We start from the raw sequence: 16,579 nt of genomic DNA on the forward strand, positions 1-16,579 counted from the left end.
GAGTTATAAATAATTGCTTGCAGTTGTGGGTGTGTACTGCACAGTTGCGTGTGGCATATGCTAAGATTGCTGAGTGTGCGGCCCATGAAACCTTAACCCAGTGCCTTGATGAACTGGCCAGTTGTGCTGACTCAGGGGACCACCTGGGAACGACCAGGAGCCTGTAGGAGCCATTTTGTGTCGTTTGGTTCGCAGTAACCATTACTGCTTGATTACTGTGTGTGAGTAATAGCCACAAAGATCGTGTGTAAACAGCTGCGGTCAGGACATATCATGGTGTTTCGCTATTGTCATGATGCTTATTGCTATTGATAAACTCTATCAGCATATTTTTAATTATAAAAAACTGTACAGCTGTATAATTAGTTAATTTGGTCGTAGGAATTTGGAAAAGGGTTTATCCAGGATGAATTGACTGTGCATTTAAAGTACAAAAGTAAACAGCTAAGCTAAAGAGGCAGAACATTTTATTTTTTATGCTATCTTCCTCTAGTGAAAGACTCTTTCTCACTCTTTTTTTTCCTTTTTTTTCTTTTTTCTTAAATGGGTATATATGGCACTCCAGGGCAGTTTGAGGGTTAACACTAGGTTAGAATTAGGTTTTGGTTGGGGTGAGGCTTTTATTTATGATGGTTAAGGGTGAGGACCTTGTATCAATAAGTGTGCTCACAAAGTATAAATGTGTGTGTGTGTGTGTGTGTGTGTGTGTGTGTATACATCTGTGTCTAACCGTAAAATGAAAGTGAATGTTTCCCATTTTCTATTTACAGAGCACCAAAGCAAAGGCAGTATTTGGGCTTCTATTAAGGCCAAAAGCTGAACAACACACTGCTATCAAAGTTCAACAATAAAGACATACAGTAGCCATAGCAAAAAGGCGAGAATAAGAGACATGACAAGTTTTCGATCAAAAGCACCAACAATAAAGCCAAAGCAAAGTCTTCAGTGATCAGATTTCATGGTACAAACGTCATAGCAATGCATAGGAGTGTCTTTAAAATCCATATTAAGACCTGTGTAAAGAAAAGGCTCTGACGGTTTAAAGGAGTTGATTTTATTTAAAGGAAAAGTTCAGAAGTATTTTTTCATTGGAGTGACTTGAGAAATATCTGCTGAGTCTGTCTGGCCATTTAAACAAAGGACAGCAAAAGATACAGACAAAATTACAGTATATTTTAGTTTTGCCACTGAAGATATTGCATCAGAAGGGCTCTCTCCGTCCCCCCTCTGAAGGTTGGTCTTGTGAAAACAACATCGTCTCCTGGGGTTTGCAAACCAGTAACTGAATCACCCAGCTTGCGAGTGGAAGTACCCTGACCTCACCACTCATTCTGCTCAGATCTGAATGGAGCTGTGTTACACATGCTGAAGATATGCATTAAGAAGGGCGCTTTAAAAAGGAAAAACATTTATTTAAACAATATGCAGGTGCCCAATCTGCAGAAAACAAAGCAGGTGTTAAAACTGAGACTAAACTGTGAAGGCGTCAGATTTCAAAGAGATTCCCCTGTGCTGTGGATCACAAGGTTGAGAATGACAGGGAGGATGGAGGAAGATAGAAGGACAGTGACTAAAAGATAGCCATGTTTGGGCACATATCTGCCATGGGAAATGTTGGAGTAACAGGGTTCCTGTGATTAATGTGTGTGTTTGTTCAAAGAGAAATAGTATACTTAATCCTCACATACAGCTACACAGAGGCCTTAGAACAACCCTGTTCAACTTATTTATTCTAAAACCAGCAGCCATCTCGAAGCACTGAGAGCCCCAGACAATGTTAACTGTTACCCTTTGATCTTTCAGCAATCTTCCTTGGTTATCCTTTTACTACATACAATATGCTTATCTCTCTGATGGTACACTTTGTTTCTGCAGCCTTCAGCTTTTAATTCGTTTGTTGAATATTGGCTGTTTATCACGCATTATTTTTAACCCCATTGCTCCTGCCTTCCTCACCTTCCTCTCCTCTCACCACACTCTTCACTAACTCCAAAGTGTATCAACTAACTTTTTTCCTGCTAGCTTTCAAGATTTGCTTTACTCCTTTCTCACTCTCGCTCCAGTTTTTCTACTGCCATCTAAACATTTACCGGCAAATACCAGCACAGAGAAAAGAGGGAGAAAAAAAAAAGACAACCTTTCTTGCATTCTCGAGGCAGTGACTCTCCAAAACCTCCACTGGCACACAGGAGTTAACTGCATAGTTTCCCCAATGCAAACCAGATGTGAAGCACGAACGTATGGCAGCATTTTTTTTTTTCCTTCAAAGGAAGACAAATGTAGGCCAAAAATGTAGTCTTTTTTGCCATCCGCGCTCAGTGACATAAAAATAAATTTTGATTCCTTTCGGCTCCAAACTTTCCCTCACGGTGGTTGGGACGGTACTGTATGATTTAAAGTAATTGCAATGTTATTGTTTGGGGTTGGTGGAGTATTGTGGAACATTGGGATTGAGACAGGCTTCTGGAAGGGGAGAGATGACATCTGACCATTGCATTTCATCTGCTGCAGTCTTCTTCAGAAAGTTTTGTCATCCATGTGCACGTAGAGTCCTCCTCGCTCGCACGTACGTGTCTCAATTTACCGAGCGGCTGTCAGATTATGACAAATATTTGGTTTAAGTAGAGCTAAATGACCATCGGTGCAATCCGTGCTGTGCTTGTTTATCTTTTGTACACAATTAAATCACTGCATCAAAATCCTTTTAATAAATGACTCCCAAGGGTTTGAAGTTTAGTTCTTTCAAGCCAACTGATGTTCACTTGTAGCTTTCCTCTAATGCTGCAGTGTGCACCTCACAGAATGAAGGCTAATATTAAAAGACATCAAGTCGTATCCCCTCACTTGCATGGTCATTAAAAGTTGCCAAGAAGGGACAAATTACAAAGGGCCACGGTGACATTTTCTGCTGCAAGTAGTCATTTCCCTCCTTTATGTTTATGATCTTGGCTTTGATTTGAGCCCTCTGTCACCTCCCACTCCACACCAGGCGGTGTTTAAACGCTCAGGGACAATAACAGGTTAGCGTTCCAGTGTCTGGTCCTGCAGCCTGTACTCTATTGTCAAGTCTGACCCAGGCTCTCCCACAGAAGAGCAGTCTCAGGTGCTGCTGCACCAACCCCATCATGCTCCCCTCCGCCCGGCCAGAACTTATACATTAGTGTTGTTCAAAGAAACTCAGGAGATGAAACTTTTGTCAGCATGTCTTTCTGACCGTACGCTCCTCTAGTGTACTGAGACTGTGGGTGGTTTTTTTCTTATGCAAGACAGAGGATAAATGCCAACATGCATTGTAGAGCCACTGGTTATTTACCAATAGCATCTCAACAGTGGCCGACCCCATCATATAAACTGGTGACCGCAGATTGCTCAAAGACTTAAATGTTATGAGGATGATTACGGTCTTGGTTTTTTTGGCATAGAATCAGCATGACATCTACAATAAACAGGCTGATGTTTAACTAAGCTGGCCGTGTACTGTGGTAGATATTTTTTTTACTTTCAAGTGGAAGCAAAATTCTTGCTTAACATCAGAATAAAAACAATAAAAAAAAAGTTTAATTCCAGCAGCAGCACTTGTAAGCTTGCAAGCACATCTGTCTATGAATGGGATGGCAGCATTATCTCTCCTTCATGAGCAATTTCCTCCTCTTTCTGTGATAAGATTGGTTGCCTCATTGTGTCCTTTCAATTGCTGGACATAATTTATCTGATGCCGCGAAAGTCAACAAGAACAGTGCACTAAACATTTATAACAAATATATTTCAGCATCCAACTCAGCTGTTGTTTCATTGCGACCTGAATGGTTCTGACCACTTTCAATGTTTGCTTATGAAAACAATTAGTCATGATGATGTGATTTAGTTTGCAGTGACTCGTCTCAGATAATATGTGGATCTGGAAACTTATCTTAAAGGGCCGGAACTCAGTTGCCAATCAAAGACAAACAAAAATGTAATCCCTCTGACATTATCGTAAACTTCTGAACTATTAAAAAAGTCAGCGTTGTGCAAGTCATGGCTGCATTAATCATCAAATGGAAATTCTTCTGTAATCACGAGGCACTGGAATAAATAAGATCAGACAACTTCTCCATCAGGCTCCTTTCATGTGGCCACTGGCCTGAGGGACAAATGAACTTTTCTAAAGCATGTTTCTGATGTTGCATTTTATTTTTGAGATGCTCGGCCAGGACGTAAAATGATATACTTACTTGTCCCATGCTGTACTTTTTCCCCTTCCCAAAGCCAGCCAATGAGCTTTACTGTGTCTGGAAGATGTCCAGGCACCAGAGAGGATGCGTTGTGATGGTCTGTGTTTAACCAAAGGCAGTTGTTTCACTTTTCCTCTAATTTGATTTAAGACTTGTCGCAGGTTTAAGATCCCGCCCCAGCATGCATTTTCCTCTAAATGTTACCTTCTTTGCTTATTTTCGTTCTCTTTTTGTGTGTGTTAGATTTGTATGCCATACCTTCATCACGATCTCTGGGACCCGTATAAAAGGAAACAGCCGTGTACTTGTAGGCGAGCTGCACAGCAACACACTCCTTCCTGTGGTGTGTGAGTCCATTTGCTGCCAAAAGATCCAGACAGTTAAAGGTGATCAAGTGGCTTTTTGCAGCTGCTACTTTGTAAAGTAAATCAGACCTTACTATGCACTGTAAAATCCACACTTCTTGAAGTATCCACTTGGATATAAAAGCACACGATGGACTTATAAACACAGACCTAACAAATGCAGCAGTTGTACTGAAGTGCTTTCTTCTCAACTATATTGTATTGCGCACCTCATACCACAGCATCACCACGACTTATGTATCATTTCCTGCTTGGTAATAAACAAATCCGTTTTTACAATCAGCTGCCAATGCATCATTGACGAAGACTCTTTTATGTTTTTTATGTTTGAGATATGACAGTCCCACATTAACTGTGCAATATCATAGCCACAAAATGTGTGTTTTATTTTATTGTTGATTTCGTAAAATAGAATTAACAGTTGTTTTCCGATATCAATATGCAGTCACCAGCTGACCAAAAAAAAAAATTACTTTTTACAAATCACAACTGTGACTTTCCATGAAGATTTTTTTTTTTACATTATGAACTAAATTGGGCTTCTTTTTATTGTAGTACTATACTTTACATTACAAAACTTAAAATATGCCAAAAGCATTGAAAAACCATCATTGTTTTCACTTTATCATATGTATTTTTTTTCAGTTTTCTTTTTGGATCAAAATCATTTACTCTGACTTGTGCTCTTGCTGAATTCAGTATAACAATAACAAATACAAATTGTATGCGTTAATCACCATTAGAAGTTAAATTGAGAAGTAGAAATGTTTTGCTGAACTGAATTAGTAAATATTCAGTGTATAACTGACTTAATTAGATATGAAGTCCGATAACTGAGAGCAGAAGTATTTCATTGTCACAGGAATAATCTTTTTTGGTAGTCAGAAATGTGTGTCCATGTGACACAGTAGTTTGTAGTAGTATCGTGCCGTATCTACTTGCTGTGGTCAGGCTGATCAGTTATCTGTTGGTGTAACACCTTAGTCTTAGTAAAACAGATATTTTACTAGCATATTCTTCTAACGGACAGCAGAGGAGGGGAGCGAGCTGGCAGATTTGTTCCCAGCAGGCTGTGCGGATTGTTCATTTGGAATGAACTGGAGCGTAAGCAAAGTTTGGGCTGGGGGATTAACGGGCCTGCCTGTGGGACCGGACCCGGCAGGGTATCCGCTGGCCCTTCAGTAACCAACCATGACTATGTTGCCCAGCAACAGCATACAGTTTGCTGGCTTGCATCGGCCTGTTGCTCTTTGGTGTCTCACAGTTGGCCCTGAACTTGACCCCCTTATGCCAATCAGGCACGGTTGTGATGACTAGTCGAACGTAGCCTCGGCATTCCTCTGCTATCTTATAGCCAATAGTACGTAAAGGAGCCAAAAAGCCTTTTTGCAGCCCCAAGAACAAGCAGGGTCCATCACACCTCGCAAGAGTTCTATGGAATGAATAATATACTGAGGGTGTTGTTTTTTATTAGACCTCTGTGCTGTAGCTAAAAATCTTGTTTCCCCTCAAGGAAAAGCCCCGTGTCTTTGGGTTCATGTTCCTTATGAGATATCACTGTTCAAAGTTTTGGTCTGTGGTTGGTGCAATCATAGAATTAAAAAGGGATTCATCCTCCGCAAAGTAAAAATTCGGGGTTTTTTTTTGTTTTTTTTTACATCAGCACATTCGATTTTGACGTTTTGTCCTGATGATGGTGCTAGAAGCTCAGGGCAAAGGGTTCTCCGAAACATTAAAAGCTATCCTCTAAACAGCATGGACGCCCACTGAAAAGTCGTGTAAATATTGCCATCCATTTTGGGAATACTTTGCAACGCTGTTCTTAACCTTTTTATCAATGGGTTACAAAACAAGATTGGGTCATTTCTGCAGAGTCATTCAAACTGACAAATATACTGTCGCTGCAATAAATATACTTTTTGTTTCTTTCTGAATTGAACTCCCCCGTTATAGACAAAAGAATTCACTGTTGCCTATAAACAAAAATCCCTATTTTGTGCAACAATACTATAATTGAACTCAACAATATATCTGGACCATTGTCCTGTGTGGATACAGAGCTGACTTCCTAGAAAAGCCCACATGTTTCCCAGGGGGCTGAACTCAGTCACAGCTCTGGTATTTGGCAATATTATTACCCCAGAGTGGGGTTCTTAGTCACTGGGCACTAGACTTGAAGGATATGGACCTCTGCCGGGAAGCTCGCATATACAGTTGTAGATACACAACCCTGTGAGAAGTTGAACCAGCCTCCGGAGTCCACTGTGACCCAGATCTGCCTTCTCTTCTCTTCTCTCTTCTCTTCTCTTCTCTTCTCTTCTCTTCTCTTCTCTTCTCTTCTCTTCTCTTCTCTTCTCTTCTCTTCTCTTCTCTTCTCTTCTCTTCTCTTCTCTTCTCTTCTCTTCTCTTCTCTTCCTCTTCCTCTCCTCTCCTCTCCTCTCCTCTCCTCTCCTCTCCTCTCCTCTCTCTCTCCCCTCCCCTCCCCTCCCCTCCCCTTCCCTCCTGTGTTGTGGCTTTTGGGTCACGTCTTAGTCCATCATGCACTGACGTCATGCCTCTTTTTGTGAGAGTATGTGCCATCAGAAGTTCATTTTCTGGCCCTGAATTGGTTCCTCGAACACTGATATTTAAGGTGAATCTCTGAAAAGCAAATACTACAAGATCCAGAACTTTAAACAACGTTTTTCTTCTGATTTCTGGAGTACAAATTTGTCTATTAAAATTTGGAATCTTTGCATTTGATTGTGATGTTCCCATCTTCGCTTCACTGAATCCTCTGTTACTTAATCCTAACCTGAATGCTAGCAAACTAGTTCCTGCTCAAACCCACCTCTCTCCAAAGACCATGAAACACTTGTAGAGAGGTCACGTCATCCATCTCAGGTACGAGGATGTGGGTTATTTAAACATCTGTTTGAATATTCGTCAAGATGTCAGATGAGGTTTCGTGACCTACTTCTCCAGTCTTTTTGGTACTTTGATATGTGGATGATACAGAACATATGAATTTAGGCAGGCCAATAAAAAAAGCTGCCTGATTTGCTTTGGAAATCAAATCTGACATGAGACATCATGGGACCGGCTTTCTGGCTTTGAGTCATTCTTCATCTCATTCCCTTACCTGGCAGACCTTCCCTTCCTGGTTTGAGGTCCCAGTGCTCCTTTTCAGCTCCATACTTTGTGCATCTTCTTTTGACGTTATGGTTATGTGGGCTGATGGCAACGTCACTTGAATTTTCTGACGAGTGGTGGGTTAAATGTACAGAAATTGATGTTAAAACACTGACTTGGAAGTTCAGCCCCTTGCTGTACATTTCACAGGCCAACCACAGCTGCTTATTCTGAAGCTTTGCCATAACCTCCAGATGGATACTATAATGTGAGACATCAGATATTTAAGATGTATCCATTCCATTTAGTCATTAAATAGACCTGGCAGTTTTGTGATGTGAGCCAATGTATACAAATGGCCACTGGTCTGTCAAGCATTTACACTTTATAACTGATGTTTTAAGTTCATTGAAGGGGGTGAAAGTGCCAGTTTGGGGAAGCAGTGTTATGCTGGCAGAAAGCCTGTCACTGGGTTACATATGAGGACTGTGAGCAGGTGATATATATGATCTTGACTTTCTCACCCCGACTCATTAAGAGCTTTTGTCTCGCAGATGAAATCTGAGCGTCTGGGACTAACGTTTTCTTTGATGATGGATCCTGTGGGATTTGGCTTATATCAGTCTTTGTGCCTTTTTTCTGTGTCACTCTCCGTTTATGTATGGGAGTGTGTATGCTTTGTGTGTATTGTGCTTGTGCGTTTGCATTGGTGGAGGTTTTTGCACATGGCTGTAAGACAGGGAGCCTAGGGCCAGTGTGAAGTTTGATTGATTATCATATCAGTGATGATTATTGTTACAGGGTGGTGGGAGTGAATAGCCAGCACTGCACCCTGCCAGAGGGTTGGTTCACTTATCACTGGGCTTTTCTCCAACCATGCTGTAAATGTGTTGGCAACCTGATATTGTTGCCACAATGCTCTGACAATATTATTGTCACTTTGCTGTGTGCTCAATCATGATCAAGGAGCCTGTTGCACAGCAGACACCATGTTCTCAGACAGTATACATCCTGTATTTGTATATGTGCATACTGTAGGTGCATCTTTACTCTGAAAGCAAGCCACTTGTTCAGGAGTCATGTTGTCTGGATCTGTTAGTGGCTCATGCTTTAATCACAACTAGATTCTGTGTAAGATATGCTGCTTCATTACCACTTAGTCACTACATAGCTTGTATTAGTGCTTTAATCTTTAGTTCACAGATTCGGAGCAGTTGACAGCGACAGAAGGGTGTTTTTATTACTTACTGCAAGAAAGCAAGTGACAGCTCCCTCTTTCCTCCCCTCCCTCCGCATCCACCACACTTTCATCACACTGCAATAAAAGTTAATAGGCATTTTGTACTGCCTCTCTCTCACTCATTTTTCTGTCTCTCTCTTTTTCCACTTGCTCCCACTTGCGCTGTTTTGTTTAAGCTCAGCTCCATCGCTTGTACAAGCCGAAGTATTTACAACATAAATATTGGCAGTGAAAGTCTTTACTGATGGCCAAATGCTGTGATGGAAAAGGTGACTTAATCATTCTTCAAGACTCTACCTCCTTTTCTTCTACTCCCTATTGTCCTCTTTTGTTTTATTTTGTCCTCATGTCTTATCCTAAGTTTGCTTTGTTGGCATTTTTTTAAACATTATAAAAATGAGTGTCTTCTTTCTGTTACAGACATACAGAAAATCACAATGGCTGACCAATTCGACTGTGACAACTGCAAGGAGTCCCTGTACGGCCGCAAGTACATCCAGTCAGATGACAGTCCCTACTGCATCCCCTGTTACGACAGCTTGTTCTCCAATACATGTGATGAGTGCAAAGAACTGATTGGCCATGACGCAAGGGTAAGGCATCCATTTTGACATGACCAGACATGTAATCAGCTTTGTGCTGCACAACAACAGTAACAAGTGGATTACATTTACAATTGCAATTGAAAAAATGATTCTTTAGTTTTGATCAAAAGAAAAAAAAAAAAAACATATTTTAAACATTTTCAAACTGGAATGAATCCCACTTGTGATGTAACTCTTTCCACAATCTGCACCACCTATTAACATTTTAAACAAAGATAAACCACATCAAAGAACTACTCTAATTAGCCCTAAACCATTTCTACAATGTTTTGACATGGCTTTGGATAGCTAAAACAGAAGTTATGTCACATTAATGATGCATAATTCATCGTAAATGAGGCGTGTTCTATATATTTTGTGTGGCAAGACAACGTAAAGGCTAATTTAACATGCAATTATGCAGGCAATTTCCACAAAGTCCACATAAGCCAACAGACTAATTTAGTCTTACATTGTAAAAATGCAGCATGAGGGAACGTCTCCCTTCTTCCCCACAATCAAGTTAAAATGTAATCTTCTCCTAATGGAAAACACGAACATGAAGTGGACCATTTAAGACCAAGATATGCTCCTTAGTGGAGTCCACAGAATGGGGCATGCTATGGTGCTTGGTGGTTTGCTTCACTAAGTAGGCCAATGAGTTTTCAACACCCTCACGAGTGGTGGACAATAAATAAAGCCAGCGTTGTCCTGCAGACGATCAATTCACTCCCATCCTTGTAAGACGTTTCAAAACAGAAGCATGTGCCACATACTCGTTACTGCTTATGCTGACATTTCAAGTGTCAGTTTGACCCAAATCAGTCGTCTTGTAAACATTAACCTTTGTTGATGTTTCGTCTTGCTGTCGCCCCCTTAGTTGCCTAATTTAGATGATTGCACTTCTGAAACTTTAAATCATAAGAAGAGAAATGTTCCTGAGGAAACACTTAATGTGACTATATTTCTGTGATTTATTTATAACTGTATGAAATGACCTCCAGTATTCTTGTTGTTCTCCTTTTGTTCTGCTGCCAGGAGCTCTTCTATGAAGACCGGCATTACCACGAGCACTGCTTCCGCTGTTTCCGCTGCGATCGCTCATTGGCAGATGAGCCCTTCACCAGCCAGGATGACGCGCTGCTCTGCAATGACTGCTACTGTAACGAATTCTCCTCCAAGTGTGTAGCTTGCGACAAGGTTGTCATGCCAGGTAAATTTGGAAACGGGTGCTGGTTGTGGGGCAGAGGAAATTTGAACTTTGACGTTGAGATAGTTCCTGTTCCATTTGTGTTCTGAATAACTCTTTGTACCAATTTATTTATTTCTTTCTAGAATATTGTTAAAGTGGCGTTGAGAGAAGTACAGCTCTGGTTAGACTGTCACTGTCAGGAGTGAGCTAAAATATCTTAAAAATAACGTATTTGACAATGCCACATACATTATGGTACTTCACTGGTATGGTAAGCCTCGCTGTCCTTCATTTTATTTTCCATGTAGTCTACAAATTAAAATTCAAAAACAGGCCAAACACTGGAAAGTGATGACACGACAAACTCCAGGGAGCACGGACAGATGAGAAGTACAAAGTGAGAGCTCAAGCAGACACAGAAAGGGAAGAGGTTTTAGGACAAAGACGAGGGTGAGAAAAGGAGGCGAAGGTCCACAATTGAGCAGCAGCCAGGGGTGAATGTGACAGAGTAATTGCCAGTCTGCTTGACTTGTTGTCTATAAGCCAGATCCCTAGGGCTGGCAGGGTGCCAGTGAACAGATGATAACAAAAGATAAGCAAGTCAGTTATTCCAGCGCCCTTCATATCTATATTTATCATAGTTACCTCTAACAAGAGAACTTAAAGTTATATCCTTTGTCATCATTTAAAAACACACTCAAAAACACGCACACTTTTCATTGTTCAATATCTGCATGTGAGGCTTAGTCGTTTTTGTTGGTGACATGAGGAGAAAAGTAACTCCACACCAAAGCCATGTAAACAGATTCCTCAGATGCGTTCTTGGTGAACAAGATTGTTCTGATGAAGCTACTGAAAAGCTCCCACTGCCAGAGATGGTCAATGTTGTATTTGTTGTGCGGCCGCAGACAATGGTCCTCTTCACTCTGTTCACCCCGCTGGAAAATCCTTTGACTCAGACAGCAGCTCTGTTGTTGTCGTCACTGTCCACTGCGATTAAACATTTTGCTTGAGCTTTGTTTTTCAGTTTGAGCCATTTATTTGTCAAGAAAAATAAATATATATAGAAAATCCATTGATAGAAATCTAAAATCAATGTGTGGTGTAATATAACATTCATAATTATGTTTTGATAAGTGTATAATTATCTGAAATTAAGAATCATTATGTTTTTAAGACCTTAGAAGCGCCCCTTCATATCTACAGAGGGAGCTTGTCCTCTTCCACTGAGCATGACATGTTTCTACAGTAGCTCAGAAGGGACAAACCAAACCCTGCATATAGAGATGGTCTTTATTATTTTTCCCTAGTTTTGTGGCCACCGTAGATTCTCTTTCACGTTTACAGGGGGAGGGTGAAGGAAGGCATGTTCAGTTGGTTGCTCCTTTAAATAGAGTTGATGAATTCAATTAAGTGCTTGGTACGCATACAAAAACTTGTAGTTGTGTAAATGCTATTTTCATATTTTGCTCTTTGTTGGCATCACAATGTATGTTTTTAAATCACTTTAAACTTATTGAAATGCTTGTGAAAATACAGAATTTTATATTGCATCTTGTTCATTTTTGATGTATTTGTAAAATACACGTCTAACAGCTAATATTGTCCTTCTGAAGCCACAGTTATTCCTGTGAGTTTATAATCTGAAACGTTTTCTCGGGGGAGTTTTGTGTTTAAGACTAGAAAACACTGCAGCGTACAGCCTGAAGCAGTGAAACGTTAGCAATCTGCAGAAAGTAGAAACACAAAATGTCGGCCCCCCACAAACCACTGCATCACCATAGAATAAACCAACCAGTATAATAAAAAACTCAACAGCCACGGGATATAAGATGGATTGGCTGGAAATGCAAAGGGGAAAATGGCATTAGTCCTTTTCCTTTGAGTCCTGCTGCCAGTTTCCAGCAGTAGGAAATAAGTGTGGGGCCTGTAGTATTATTAATGATTTAATAAAATAAATCATAGAGAAACAAAATAAATTTGATATGCCTCCATGCAATTCAAGTGTTTAATTTCCTTGTCAAATAAAACCACCTAACGATACCAAAATGATCTCAAAGATTCCAATGAGACGTGTAAACGATGCTTATTCATCATCATTCTTTCCATTCCTTCTCTGACTCTGTCTCCTGTCATGTCACTTTCCTTCTGCCACTGTAGGTACAAGAAAGCTGGAGTATGCAGGCTCCACATGGCATGAGGCCTGCTTCATCTGTCACAGCTGCGAACAACCGATCGGCTCCAAGTCCTTCATTCCTGACAAGGATGAGCACTACTGTGTGTCCTGCTACGAGGACAAGTTTGCTCCACGCTGCACACGCTGTAAAAACGTCAGTATTTCTGTCAAATTATTTACCAGATTGTTCGCAAGATAATTAAGACAAAGAATATATTTTTAGGAAGAGAAACTTGGAAACAACCTGCAGACAAACTGGAGACATGAGTGGGATTACACATCTGCAGGAACGGAAAAGCATTACAGTTCAATTTAATTCAATTTTATTTATATAGCGCCAAATCACAAAACAGGTTATGTAATGGCACTTAACACATTAAAGTCCTTACAGCAGAACAATTCCACAATCCCCACATAAGGTAGGAGGGAAAAACTCCTCTTTAAGGGAGAAAAACCTCCGACAGAACCAGGCTCAGAGGTAGGCCTCGACCGGTTGGGGTGAGAGGAGAGCAGAGAGAGAAAAGGACCACATAGAGATACAAAACATGAACTGGTGGTGGGGCTGACAGTCACAGAGCAGAGACATGCAGCTCTGTGGCCAGGGACATTCTATTCTTGATTTAACAGGAAGCCAATGAAGAAAAGCTTAAAACAGGAGAAATATGATCTCTCTTGATAAACCTTGTCGGTACTCTTGCTGCAGCATTTTGGATCAACTGCAGGGTTTTTAATGAGTAATTTAGACATCATAACAACAATGAATTACAATAATCCAGCCTGGAAGAAAAAAATGCATGAATTAGCTTTCTGCATCACGCTGAGGAAGGATTGTCCTGATTTTATTAATATTACGTAGATGAAAGAAGCCAGTCCTGGAGACTGGCTTCATATGGTGGCTTAAGGACAAATCCTCATCGAAGAGGACTCCAAGGTTCTTCACAATGGTGCTGGAGGCCAGGACAATGTCATCGAGAGTAACTAACTGATTAGAGAAAGTGTCCAGAAGAACAAGAACAGAGACAAGTCTATTGGCTGAGGCTATTAGAAGATCATTTGTAACTTTCACCAGTGCTGTTTCTGTGCCTTGTGCCTGACTGAAAATCTTCAGGAAGATTTAAGAAGTGATTTAGTCATATCTCCACATGACCTTTGACATTTATTTCAGACCCTGGCTAAAGGTGGCGTGACTTATCGGGATGAGCCGTGGCATAAGGAGTGTTTTGTGTGCACCAGCTGTAAGACGCAGCTGGCCGGTCAGCATTTCACGTCCCGGGAAGACAGCCCGTACTGCCTCAAGTGCTTTGGCAGCCTGTACGCCAAGAAGTGCGAGGCCTGCAGCAAACCGATCACAGGCAAGTTTACGTCATTATATTCAATACTATCATAGTGATCTTTGGAATTTGAGCTGCATTTGAACACCAAAGATACTATTAGCACTGTAAACAAGATTGACTCTAAGACTGTCAGTGATTTGGTATGCTACATGTTACATTGCATGTTACATGGTTTTTTTGATGTGATTTTTAGTGCAATTGACCAAATATTTAGGATTTGAAGCCCAGTTTTAATTGGCTATACATTTTTAATACTCCTATTATAACCAATGACGAGGCACTGGCAAAAGAACTGAAGTTATCTCAGGGCGCTGCAACATGGCTACCGACTGCTTGGAGTGAGTGTGTGACGGGTTGGTAAAAATGCAGAGGATCCATTTCCCCATTGGGATCAATAAAGTATTTAAAAAAAAAAAAAAAAAAAAACGGGGTAAAAAATAATTTTACATCCAGTTATTGTTTTGAAATGTATATGATTTGCAACTTTAGTCATGTTGAAATGAAATTTAGACATCTAAAGGTTGATATACTTTTTAATTGACTTCTCATTCTTTTGTCCCAGGTTTTGGAGGAGGAAAGTACATCTCATTTGAAGATCGTCAGTGGCATCAGCCATGTTTCACCTGCTCACAGTGCTCTGCTTCACTTGTGGGTGCTGGCTTTTTCCCTGATGGTGACAGGATCCTGTGCCGCGACTGCCACAACAACCTATAGAGCAGTCATTTCCTCACCCTCCCAACCCGACCTACTCTTTGTTATAGCTTTGCAAGAACCCCAAGTCATTACCAAGGAAGGTAACACAGGCGAACAAATGCTGCCTCAGGTCATTTTTATATAAAGACATCAGTTCCTTGATGTCTCTGTCTGTATCAGATTTTCATCCAGGAGCTTGTGTGAAAAATCCTGTTTTGATACTGTTTGCATGAACCACCATAAAGATTTTTTTTTTCTTGAACCAAAAAAGTTATCGATTCTGTTTATGGAGTGCCTTAAAACAACAGTACTCGTATGTTATGTACTGTTGAAGCAGAGGAACACAAAATGCTTGTCACTTTGCTAAAAAATATTCAAAAATTTTATATAAATAAAATATACTTCAGGTAGAAGTCTGGCTCTGAAGAGAAGACACAGAACACTGATTCAACAGAGTATATAAACCTTACAGTCTGTATTTTTTAAAGTATGGTGGAGTTACTGTTTTAATGCTCTTATAACTGCAGTTTTATGCATTTTGAATGTTGCTTTTCCTCACGTGTCAATTATCTTTCTATAACGTTTGTCTTGCTTTATGCATCTTGAACAAGTTACTGTATACAATGACATAGAAGGAGACACTTTTGTAAAAAGTGGCCAAAGTTAGACCAATTTTAATAAATACAAATGTTAAAGTTAAAATGAAAACGGGAAAAAACCCTGCTGATTATAATTTCAGTGAGGAATTTGACCATTGTTGGTAGTCAGTACATTTCATTTGCACTTTGGGTAAGATATTCTTTTGCTACCATGTTATGTGCACATAAAAACACAGCTCAAAGACATGGCACAAGACACACAGACCACTTTTTTGTCATGTATCTGCTTATGTTGAAAATCTTGCAATGACACTTATTTTGCATAAAGTTTCTTCTAATTTGTCTTTTACAATTGTTGTAATTTTTTATCACCAATGCGCAAAGAGCCAGCATTTATAACCCAAAAGAAGCTGAAATCAACTACGTTACAGTTGTGTATTGCAGGATTATGCATGTTTTCATCTGCCATGATTTGCCTCAATAAGGATTTTGTTAACTCTTTTCGTGGTTTGTTTTTCATTGTTAGTTTGTATCTTGTATGTGAAAAGTTATATAAAAAAAAGAAGTACTTAAATTCATGATTTCAGCTATGATGCTGGTGAGTCAGAGTTGGCAAATATCCATATTAAGATGGAAAATAGGCCATCGAGATGATAACCATATGAATTTACTGTAAATCAGATGACAGGTGATAAGGCCAAATGCTAATTCATATGGCTGAATGGTTATTTTTTATTTTTAAAGCCTTGTTAAATAAATGTACACTGTCTGATATTTGCTGAGCAGTTTTTATATTCTGTTTGTCTTTATGGTTTTAGTGAAATATTCATTACTGGTTTAAGAGCTCATAGCTTTCTATGGACTTGTGTTTACTGTCTCAGGCAGAGAAATCCCTCTGGTGTGTTTAAAATGTCTTTCTAGGAAAGATCAGTGTGTGGGCGTGTGCGTGTGCATGTGTGGGCGCATGTGTGTGTGTAAATCCGGGGGGGGAGGGGCATGAAAGTGGGTGAGAAACTGTAAGAGAGAGTGAGCATGCATGTGTAATAAAAGTGAGTAAAACGTGTATGTGTC

The 16,579-nt window shown here is 40.1% G+C and overlaps 1 protein-coding gene across 3 annotated transcripts in view; it reads left to right on the forward strand.

Moving 5' to 3' along the window:
• Positions 1–16,282, forward strand: part of fhl3a (four and a half LIM domains 3a) — a 28,575-nt gene extending 12,293 nt beyond the window's left edge. For 2 of the 3 annotated variants that reach the window (XM_069141908.1, XM_069141918.1), the window contains exons 2-6: positions 9,351–9,523; positions 10,553–10,727; positions 12,867–13,036; positions 14,048–14,234; positions 14,779–16,282. In XM_069141908.1, coding sequence (XP_068998009.1) covers positions 9,368–9,523; positions 10,553–10,727; positions 12,867–13,036; positions 14,048–14,234; positions 14,779–14,930 — 840 coding nt within the window. In that variant the 5' untranslated portion in view covers positions 9,351–9,367 and the 3' untranslated portion in view covers positions 14,931–16,282. Of the gene's footprint in view, positions 1–9,127; positions 9,200–9,350; positions 9,524–10,552; positions 10,728–12,866; positions 13,037–14,047; positions 14,235–14,778 lie in introns of those variants that run through there. The other variant, XM_069141900.1, reaches the window with a different exon arrangement.
• Positions 16,283–16,579: the final 297 nt, after the last annotated feature.

The sequence above is a fragment of the Embiotoca jacksoni genome, unplaced genomic scaffold (genome assembly GCF_022577435.1).
Source record: "Embiotoca jacksoni isolate LCO1_2020_lvr unplaced genomic scaffold, fEmbJac1.0.p SCAF_11, whole genome shotgun sequence".
Classification (NCBI taxonomy): domain Eukaryota; kingdom Metazoa; phylum Chordata; class Actinopteri; family Embiotocidae; genus Embiotoca; species Embiotoca jacksoni.